This window comes from Monopterus albus, unplaced genomic scaffold (genome assembly GCF_001952655.1).
Source record: "Monopterus albus unplaced genomic scaffold, M_albus_1.0 scaffold271.1, whole genome shotgun sequence".
Classification (NCBI taxonomy): Eukaryota; Metazoa; Chordata; class Actinopteri; order Synbranchiformes; family Synbranchidae; genus Monopterus; species Monopterus albus.
In genome coordinates, this window is record NW_018128151.1 from 849,967 (window position 1) to 861,456 (window position 11,490).

At 38.4% G+C, this 11,490-nt stretch overlaps 1 protein-coding gene across 5 annotated transcripts in view; it reads right to left on the reverse strand.

Annotated features, from left to right (window-relative positions):
• The window catches only part of pemt (phosphatidylethanolamine N-methyltransferase), a 46,436-nt gene that overhangs the window by 33,145 nt on the left and 1,801 nt on the right, over nt 1-11,490 (reverse strand). For 4 of the 5 annotated variants that reach the window (XM_020622022.1, XM_020622020.1, XM_020622024.1 and 1 more), the window contains exon 2: nt 9,664-9,771. The exons of the other annotated variant lie outside the window; for it this stretch is intronic. In XM_020622022.1, coding sequence (XP_020477678.1) covers nt 9,664-9,771 — 108 coding nt within the window. The remainder of the gene's footprint in view (nt 1-9,663; nt 9,772-11,490) is intronic. 5 annotated transcript variants of the gene reach the window in all.

Here is an 11,490-nt window from a genome sequence, read left to right on the forward strand (position 1 = left end):
AATAATTTAAGTGTAGACATAAAAAAATAGTAATAGAATTGATGAGTTTATGTGTCAATCAAGATATATGTAAGAACAGGCTCAATGATTAATTATATGGACAATTGTGGGTGTGGTGTACACTTTGTAATAATTCTTTAGCATATTACTTGTGTGGTGTAGAAGATAATTATTTAAGAATGTAATTATGTAAGAATGTTAACACTGTTATAATTTTTTTTAGTATAATACTTGTGTGGTGTAGAAGTGAATCATTTACTGTTAAAGTGGATTTTTTTTTGTTTGAAAATATGAACAATGGAATAAAAAGCTAACCTCTTTATAGCTTGTCAGTATATTTTTCAATATTATGCATCAGAACATTGTTAGAACAAACAATTTAATTCCATTTTGTTGCAGTACCATACCATTATCACTAACTAGCAGTACAAGGACAATGTTATTTCTTTATTTGCATGTCTTCTTTTAGCCCAGAGTCATATGCAGTGTGTAGCCAGTCAGTTACTTATAATTGGCTAGCTACAGCAAAAATTAAAAAAAATATTGAAAAAAATCTACCATTCACATTTCAGCCAATGAAACCCATGGTTGTCTAATAATGCTAGAAATGAGAAGCTGCTTTTGTGTGGAATCAAACCAAAAATTGCTGTGAACTCTGAGTGGTAAATCAGCCACTATAGTCGTATGGACAGTAACTTATGAGAGCACGGCTTAGTCAGTTGTACAAGACTGGTGGAATGATAGTGCTGCAAATTGGAATAAGATATCCAAAGTAACATAATTATCTTAGTCGGTGGCACATCTGAAAACCTCTTAGTAATACCAGTGGTTCCTGCCCCTTAATCAAAAACTCTTAAATAGCTCAGGATTGGTCAAAAACCTGAATAAACACAACTGTTGTCACTTCAGAGGTCTAACCTGACAACTGGTTCTGGAGAAGGGTAGAAGTACATGCCGACACACACACATACACACAGGAGCAGCAGCAACATACAAACTCTGACACTTTAATGCACAGACGTCAGCTGACGGAGTCTTGCTAACAATTATCCTAAATATAACTGTTATTAAGTTTGTGTGCTAAGACAAGGCTTTATGCTCCCATGTGCGCAACACTTGTGAGTCAGACCATTAAAATAATCTGGCTGAATGCTGATTGTTGAATTCCACTCTGCCAGAAACTGTCATAACAACATGCAGTATAAAAATGGAGAGTCTCATTACAAGAGACAGTAGTATTTTAAAAGCAAGCAAAACGTTCTCTGGCATTACTTATTAGGAAGTAATGTCCTTCTCTGAGTTGTATGTACAGTGCCTTGCGAAAGTATTCGGCCCCCTTGAACTTTGCGACCTTTTGCCACATTTCAGGCTTCAAACATAAAAATATAAAACTGTAATTTTTTGTGAAGAATCAACAACAAGTGGGACACAATCATGAAGTGGAATGAAATTTACTGGATATTTCAAACTTTTGTAACAAATAAAAAACTGAAATATTGGGCGTGCAAAATTATTCAGCCCCCTTAAGTTAATACTTTGTAGCGCCACCTTTATCATGAAGAACAAGGAACACACCAGGCAGGTCCGAGATACTGTTGTGGAGAAGTTTAAAGCCGGATTTGGATACAAAAAGATTTCCCAAGCTTTAAACATCCCAAGGAGCACTGTGCAAGCGATAATATTGAAATGGAAGGAGTATCAGACCACTGCAAATCTACCAAGACCTGGCCGTCCCTCTAAACTTTCAGCTCATACAAGGAGAAGACTGATCAGAGATGCAGCCAAGAGGCCCATGATCACTCTGGATGAACTGCAGAGATCTACAGCTGAGGTGGGAGACTCTGTCCATAGGACAACAATCAGTCGTATACTGCACAAATCTGGCCTTTATGGAAGAGTGGCAAGAAGAAAGCCATTTCTTAAAGATATCCATAAAAAGTGTCGTTTAAAGTTTGCCACAAGCCACCTGGGAGACGCACCAAACATGTGGAAGAAGGTGCTCTGGTCAGATGAAACCAAAATCGAACTTTTTGGCAACAATGCAAAACGTTATGTTTGGCGTAAAAGCAACACAGCTCATCACCCTGAACACACCATCCCCACTGTCAAACATGGTGGTGGCAGCATCATGTTTTGGGCCTGCTTTTCTTCAGCAGGGACCGGGAAGATGGTTAAAATTGATGGGAAGATGGATGGAGCCAAATACAGGACCATTCTGGAAGGAAACCTGATGGAGTCTGCAAAAGACCTGAGACTGGGACGGAGATTTGTCTTCCAACAAGACAATGATCCAAAACATAAAGCAAAATCTACAATGGAATGGTTCACAACTAAACATATCCAGGTGTTAGAATGGCCAAGTCAAAGTCCAGACCTGAATCCAATCGAGAATCTGTGGAAAGAACTGACAACTGCTGTTCACAAACGCTCTCCATCCAACCTCACTGAGCTCGAGCTGTTTTGCAAGGAGGCATGGGCAAAAATTTCAGTCTCTCGATGTGCAAAACTGATAGAGACATACCCCAAGTGACTTACAGCTGTAATCGCAGCAAAAGGTGGCGCTACAACGTATTAACTTAAGGGGGTTGAATAATTTTGCACGCCCAATTTTTCAGTTTTTTTATTTGTTAAAAAAGTTTGACATATCCAATAAATTTCGTTCCACTTCATGATTGTGTCCCACTTGTTGTTGATTCTTCACAAAAAATTACAGTTTTATATCTTTATGTTTGAAGCCTGAAATGTGGCAAAAGGTCGCAAAGTTCAAGGGGGCCGAATACTTTCGCAAGGCACTGTAAGTAAACGCTGTGGGGATGGGATGGGCCAATGATAAATCTGACACTTGCTCTGAGCAAATCATTACACCATGTCTTTCTTGTATTTTCCCCTTTATTCTGTACTTTTAAAAATATTTTTCTTACTGATTAAACCATTCACTATGTTTTTTCAATCCTTATCTATCAATCCTTATTCTATTTTAGTTATTTATTGTGATTCTATTCTGCCATGTAAAGTACTTTGGTCAACTGGATGTTGTTTTTAAAATGCGATATAAATAAATTTGATTTGATTTGATTTATCTTTCTCTCAGTGTCTATTTTTCAGATATATTTATTTTTCCCTGTTTTGACACTTTAATAAGCTACACAAGGTTCCCATACCTCTACACAGTTTGCATTTATCCTTTCATTTTCCCAGCATTTAGGGTCTGTAAATAACCAGAGATATGCTGGAGGCCACACTGATATCATATTGTTTATGGTGACCCTGAGAGCTCAATAACATAAGACAAATTCAGACATTACAGCTGAGAATCAGAACCTCTCAGGCACCAGATAAGAGGGCAACATGGGAGACCTACATCACTGAGGCTATGTCTAATCTGCTGAATCATCACAAGCAATTCTAAGGAGTGCTGCTTTTCACTTTATTCTTGTAGCTGCAAACATCTGGCTTTTATAGTCAGCTGTGATTAGGGCTGGAAAGCAGAGTGAGAATCACTCATTAAAGATGTAATAGGTACAGGATTTCTGGGTGTCCCATCCACTTAGTCCAACAAATTTTTGAGTTTCCAAAGCAGTGGTACCCACCTTTTTGTCTGATGTACTCCCACTTTACTAATTTCAGTTGATTTTAAATTGCTGATACAATCTCATATAGCTCAGCTGTCAGTATTAATTCAGAACTCCACTGATTTGTTACATTTGTCTGAATGGCTCTTGGGGAGTACTGTTGTATATGTGAAGCTAGAATTACTGTGCTGTGGTTGTATACCTCTGTCAACCAGTCACATTCAAGGGAATGGGACAGACATGACGTCACTGTGACCTCTAACCTGTGATCACCAAAATCTAATCAGTCCATCCTTGAGTCCAAGTGGACGTTTGGGCCTAATTTGAAGAGATTCCCTCAAGGTGTTCCAGAGATATTGCTTTTATAGCCTGGGCAGACGTGCTGATGGATGTACAGTCAGACAGAATGGAGGGACAACCCAGAAACATAGTGCCTCCAACCTGGTGCAGAGGTAAAAAAATTAGTATAAGACCAGGGTTGTGGAGTTAGACAGAAATGAGTGTACCAGAATTCTGTACCAGCTCTATGCAACATTAACCCTTCCAAGCTGCAGACTGTCTGATTGTGATCAAACTGTTGGCAGTTGTCACATTGTGGATAATGTGGCAGGATCATTTGTGACTATTTCAACTATTTATTCCATGCTTTTAATTATTTTACCATTTACGCATCACTTTTTGTTATGCATTTCCACTATTTATCCAAGACTTTCAGCACACTCTCAGTTTCAATTGCATGCAGTCTTCAGGTGTTACAACGGACCGGACACATGTTCTAGTCTTTCCAGTATCTCCTTGTTATGCCAGATGCTCTCCATTTTGCAGCTTGTGTATAAAACCTTTTACACTGGTTTACACTTTTCCAACTGTTTATTCAAGCTGCTACTGCTATACTCCAGCGTTATTTTGAAGGTCGGCAGAATATGGCCTGCACCACAGTTTCCCTGCTGTAGTTAGTAAGTTCCCACATCCTGTTATCTAATGCTGGATGCCATGTCCACATGACTTCAGCTGAGATGTCAGCCTGAGACGGAGAGATAAAACAAAAAAAGAACAGGCTGACCACTTTCTTCCCAGCACCTCGGTGTCAGCGTGACATATATCTAAAGCATCCCCATCTAATCTCATTTAGGACCACGTCTGAGGTATCTGCAGGGGATGGCGCTCGGAGAACATGTTGCTATCTAGAAAAGGGATAATAAAATCTGCCCGAGACATCATACTCACACCAGAAACAACCCTTGAAATGCCATCTAAGTAAAGATGTGCATGACGCACACTTTTCCTCTTCAGTACCAACACTGTTACCTCCACACACTGAACAGAAGAATACTGTACATGTCTGTTGCCCAGGTAACTGACTTACAAGGATTCACATGCTGAATGATGCAAACCACATGGAACTGAAAAAATAAGCTTTATTATCTGTGGCACTAACCTTTCCTTTCTGCCTGAATGCATTTAGTTTACTCACAATAATAAAAAGAAACCGTAAGCAGAGTGGAGTAGACGTGTAACAGGAGATTTTAGTCCGGTATTGAATTCTTCTGTCACTAATTATGGCTTGCAATATATTATTAATTCCCAATTTGTTAATTACTTTTGAGGAAGGAAAGGTGTACAGGCATACAACTGGAAACTAGAACTGAAATATTAATTGACTCATAAAGAGAAAAGGTACATTGTTGTGTGTGTGTGTGTGTGTGTGTGAACAATGCCATGTTTACCAAACCACATTGTGTATACCCTTGACTATAAAACTGTATGTTAAATACATTTTTATACTCAAAACATTTAAAATTTGGAAATCCACAATGTTTACATTCAGATTTGGTAGCTAAAAGTCTATTTTTGCATTGTGCTTTGATGCCATGTTTACCAAACCACACTGTGTATACCCTTGACTATAAAACTGTATGTTAAATACATTTTTATACTCAAAACATTTAAAATTTGGAAATCCACAATGTTTACATTCAGATTTGGTAGCTAAAAGTCTATTTTTGCATTGTGCTTTGATAGTGCATGGAATACTATGAAACATGCTATGAAACTATGAAATACTACTGTATGAAACCACTGACAGGACTGTGTATTGTACTGTATCTCCTGGTGCCCATGAGTCTGTGTCCATTAGGTACTAACAAAATGGTTGCTAACTCATTTATGTCTGCTACTAGTGTGGATTATTATATCCTTCAAAAAGGTGTGGTTGAGTAGTGTACCCGTAAACTATGTTTTGTAGCTGAGATACAAGACCTAGTAATAAGTTGTCACTACTTTGGTAGAGGATGCTTGCTACAAGGTCCAACCTTACACACCTAGATTAGTACACAAAATGGCTTGAACGTATTTAGTTTTAATTGCGTGTGTCTGCCTGTCCTGTCCCGATCCAATCCACGTGGCTGGTCATGACCAGTGTTTTGGCACACAGGAAGTGATGCACTGTATCTATTAGGCAAATGAGACAAGAGAATTACATCACCATCTGCGGTATAATTCTGCAGTTTTGGATGGTAGTAGGTGCAGTGTACTGCACAGCATGCCAGAACCAGCCAAAATGGTTATTTATCAGGAGAAGCAACAAATAGAAAAAAGAAACAAAATGCATTTTTGTGATACAAAAACATTAAAACATGCAATGTGGAAGTGAATAATTGTTTGCATTAGCAACAAAGTGTCCAACTGAAGCTCAATTCTGTGTCTTTGACAGCTTGAGATGTTACAAATATTCAAGTCTGTGTCTTCTGGCCACCAACAGGAATCTATTAGATCCCTTCGGAACTTGCTCCGTGAATATAAGACTTTAATCACGCAGCGCTCACAACAGGGATGTATACTGTAGAGACTGTAGACACAGTAGTATGACTCTTATTAGCTGGAATATGAATAAATGATTGTACACACATACAAACACAAACACACAAAAGACAAATCAGCATGCTGCAATGACACTCGTCACCACGACTGTCAAAACCTAGTCTTCAAATGAGTCACTGTGTAGGCCCTACACACACACACACACTTGTACTTTAGCCCACACTGTGCAAGTGATGCTGAGGTCAGTTAATCCTACAGAGATTCTAGCTTTTGTAACAAAGCACAAAACAGGTGCCACTGTGGCTGACTGTTCTCAGTTCCTGACGGCAGGGCTGGCCCAGTTTCACAATAAGGTCAATGTGTCACCTCCTCACACTGACCTCCTGGCCCTGCTGAGACCAGTTTCTTAGCCAGGAAGTTTTCTGTTTCTGCGTCTGATTTTATTTTCCGGCCACAGCGGTGCCCATGTGTCATTCATCAAAACCAAACCATCAATGCATCAGAGAACATCACTTAACTGATCTGCCTCCTTGACACAAACTTTTACATCAATTATGTTTTTTGATAACTGTAAAAGCAGGCATGAATAGAATCTCAGCATTTGAAATTTTGCTAAGGCACAGCCTTAACCAGCAGGCCTGCCTGTGGGTGTGTGTATGATCAGTGTGTGGTTCAGGGACAGCGCTCATGTCACTATTAAGGTGTGTGGTCTGGCCAGAATATCCTCACTTCCATGGTCTAAAACTCAGATTGCTCCTAACAACGTATATCCATACAAGTACACACACACACACACACACATGCACACACACCAAATACAAGGGGCAAGCCTTTCTGTCTTTCTGTTCCAGTAAGAACACTGTGTTCACTGAAAATCAAGGAATATAAAATCAGCCCTGGAGTTTGATCAAGGGCACCAGGCAGGTTTGTCACAGGACTAATTTTATTCCTAATTTTAACGAAATTAAACATCTGCTGTGCTACCTATAAATATCCTTATCCCGAATGCACACTTTTGCATTTAACTAATTAATAGGTAGCCGCACCAGGACTATATCATCAATTCACTGCACTCATAATGTAATAATTTCTTTATAGTAATGTTGACCGTAAGAACCTATATGTTTTGTTCATATGATACTTTAGGAAACATTGTTTATTTGCTTAGGATTTGACAGCCATGCTGATACATCTGGCTGAGCTAATGGGCTGACTTTCATCACTCTCCACCTGCCCTCTTCGGCTCTGGGGAACATCTTCAGATCTCAGTCCCTTGTCCAGCTCAGCTCCCCTGCTCTCCTCTCTGCTGCTGCCACAGCCGCTATCAAATACCTCCCCCCATGTTGCAAGCTGCAACGTCTTCCTGCCTGTTCATCACATCTTTACTTTGTCTTAACTTTCCTTCTCAACTTTATTTACATCGTCTACAGGTGCATCCAACAATGCAATTAAAGTAACACTAAATAATGCCAAAAACCACTAATAATATCACTAATTTGTTTAACGTATTTGCAGAATGTGCATTGAAATGAGAGTTTAACACACACTGCACGTGTTGCTATTGTGAATAACAAGTTTAATAACATTTAATCAATGATTTAAAAATGTATGTCAAAAGAGAGATTAACCGTAGATAGTATAGAAGGATGGACATGACAGCTCCCAAAACTCAAGGTTCACCACCAGAAAAGGTTGGGAAAGACTGCCATGCTCTAACTGAGCAAGTTACTGAATTCCTACCACTTCAGTCTGACCCTGACCTCTGAGCTCCACATGAATGTGCATCAGCAAAAAGTAGACTCTTGGATGAGTGTACTTAAGCCATCCTGGAACACGGTGAAATGTTAATGTGACCTAATGTAAATGCTGCCACTTAAAGGAGCACTATACATCTTGTACCACAAGTTAATTATTGGTTATGTCATACTGTAAAGCATTTTCCTGTCAGACTACTGGTCACAATGTCCACAGTTTCCACGGTCAACACAACCATGTCCTTTTATAAATAAATAACTTACCAGGCAGCATGCACTTCACACTGCTCCATGCAATTATGAAAGAAAACTGCAAACTTCTCTTCGTTTACAATTCTTGGAGACGACCGGGGAAAGGACAGGAGTGTAACTGAGAAATGTCCAGACATTAATCTGTGATGTCTCATTTGAAGAACAATATAGGTGTTTAAGACATTTGAAGGTATAGTTGTAAACTTTAAAATTAAAGCACTGTTATGTCCCTAATGAAACAACATAAGCAGCACTGTGGCTGCAACAGTTATTTTTATTATTGATTAATCTGACAATTATTTTTCATATTGATTAACAGCTTGATTTATAAAATGTAAAAAAAATGAGAAATTCCTACCACACTTCCCAAGATAAAAATCTTAAGGGTGTATTCACTAAGATTTTGTTGTCCGCTTACCACCTAGCCAAGGTTATAAGAAGCATTTTTCTAATCATGAGTAAGCATTTTTCTAATCATGAGTAGTCATTTCAAACCCACGCCACAGCAACAGTCTCAGTAGCTGAAAGTCCTAAACAGCGGCTGCCCATGGTCTTTTGCCCAGAGAGAGTTGAACAAAGAAAGACCAAAAACCAGGGTTAATATTGGTTTAGATTTTTGTGGTGAGAACATTAAAAGCAGCCAGAGAACTCAAATTTCACTCAAACATGGCATTCTTTATTCTGGATGTGTTAGCATCTCAGGCTAACATGTTTCTTTTGGTAACATCACACAACCAGGCATGGTCATGATTTTACCCTTCTGTAGAATTATTATGATTTTAATTTGGGAGTAACTCAAGCTTTGTGTAACATTAGTGCAGTGTACTGAACTCACAAATGTACCCATTAGTTAGCTAATGCTACGTTCAGACTGAAGGCTGCATTTTGTACACTTTGTCGCAAAAAATCCGTATTTTCTGTCCTTGCTTTAGGAAACAGGATGCGATGGGGAGGCACTACTACGGCACTCTGGAGCAGCAGATTTACAGTACTATTGTTTGTGACTGCCATAAAAAAGATTCTTAATTGGGTTGCAAATACTGCACAGTCAATCCAGTTGCTAAGTAGAAAGTGGAGGCTCACTAAGCTACAGAGAACTTTAATATTCTGCCAAAGTCAAATCAGCAGTCCTGCTCCAAAAAATATTTAAACTTACAGATATTAACAGCTACATCTTATTTCTCTAGTTTATCTAACTTGCTTTACCGAACACATTCAGACCATAAAAGAGAAGAACTATAATATCTACAGTATGTAGCTCTTACCACATTCCAGAAGAGAGGGTTGAAAATGATAGCAATTACAGCAATGCGAAAGCTTGGATCATGAAAGTTGATGAGTTTAAGGAGTTCTTCCATCGGTTTCAAGTCCATCTGAAAAGAAACAACCATGTGAAAATAAGGTTGTGAAGAGAAAACAAACAAACCCATTAAATACATAATGACGGTTGTAAAAACATGGCTTGGAATAATCCTGTTTCATTTGCTGCACCAGTTTCCATTGCACTTTTTTTACATTTTGCTGTTTCCGTTTTTCTATTTCAGCCAAGTATATGAACCTTCTTCCAATATTTTAGTTATTTGTGCACTTTTTGTTTTGTTTTGTATTGTTTCATGTGTGTACATTGAAAATGCACATGCAAAGAGGATAATGATGCACATGGATTTTACATATAACTATTAAGTCTCAGACTTAACTCAGGAGGTCTGGAGATTCCTTTTTAAACTTTCCACTGGTTTCCATCTCAAGCAACATTTGGCTACTTATTCCTAACTTAGCTTACAGACACATTTTTATTAGATGTTGAAGGATAAAGAACTAAAACTTAAAAGTCCATGTGTAATACACTGATTTTTGGTCTTGGTCTTTAATATCATTTGCCCTAATATGACCAAAGTGTTCTTGCCTGAAGATCTGCACTGTTTAATAAAAACTAATGTTTTACTACAAAAACTCAAAAGGTTTTCATATAACACTTTCAGTGTAAATGAAGGAGGAAAATGGCTTTTAAAAGAGAACAATGGCACACGGCATAAAACTGCCTTCTAATGACTGATATGGGCAGAGCATCATTGATGGACTTTCCTTCTCTATCATATTGCTCTGTGTGGTTTTCCATCTTATGTGGATTGACTCCAGAGATGAAGTGTGTCTTTTAGGTCACTGCAATACAGGCACTAGTATTTAAAAGTCATTGTGCAGCACATTTTGACAGCGCACTTACTTCTCTTTGATAATAAGTTATTAGCCCATTATGCTTCACTTTGATCAGATACAGTCTTAAGCCCTGGTTGCCCCTTTAGAAGCTACACACACAAGGTAAACTGAAACATCTACTTTCAGACACTTTCTCATGCTCACCAAACAAATGAGACTCATTTCTTTTAACTTTAAAGTCACTGTGACCAAAGAGTAATGTAATGATACAAGGAAAGAGGAACAATTTATACAGTACATGTGGCACAGCAGCAGTTACTCAATTAATGGTATAAATCTTCTGCTGTGACACTGTGATGTTACTGTAACCTTTGGCAGTACCTAAACTGTAGTAGTAGGTCAGTTGCTGCAAATAGATTCACAGTTTCTACAGTCTAACTGTTTTCAGGACAAAATCAACAAGGTTCTAGGTTGTTGAATTGTTCACTATAGTTTTCAGTTTTGCTGCTAAACTGCAATAATATCTGCAGTATTACTGCAAGCATAGAACTGATCTTATTCACTGAAGTAAATAACATATAGGACAACAGATAATAGGCCTTATAATAAGAACACTATGCTCAGTTCACGCTTCAATAGTAAGGGAAAGAATTATGTGCATGCACCAGTATCTTTCTTAACATTTAGATACTCGCCCAGATTGGCAGATGAAAGCTTCTAAACCAAACTTGGAAATAAAGGATATTACAAATATTATGCCTCATATGTTATTTGTTTTGTTTTGTTTTGTTTGTTGTGCCATTACGTGACTAGACATAGTTTAAATACAGGACAATAAATAATTCATTCATCCATCCATCTTCCTCCACTTATCTGGGACCGGGTCACGGGGGCAGCAATCTAAGCAAAGATGCCCAGACTCCTCCTCCAGGGGA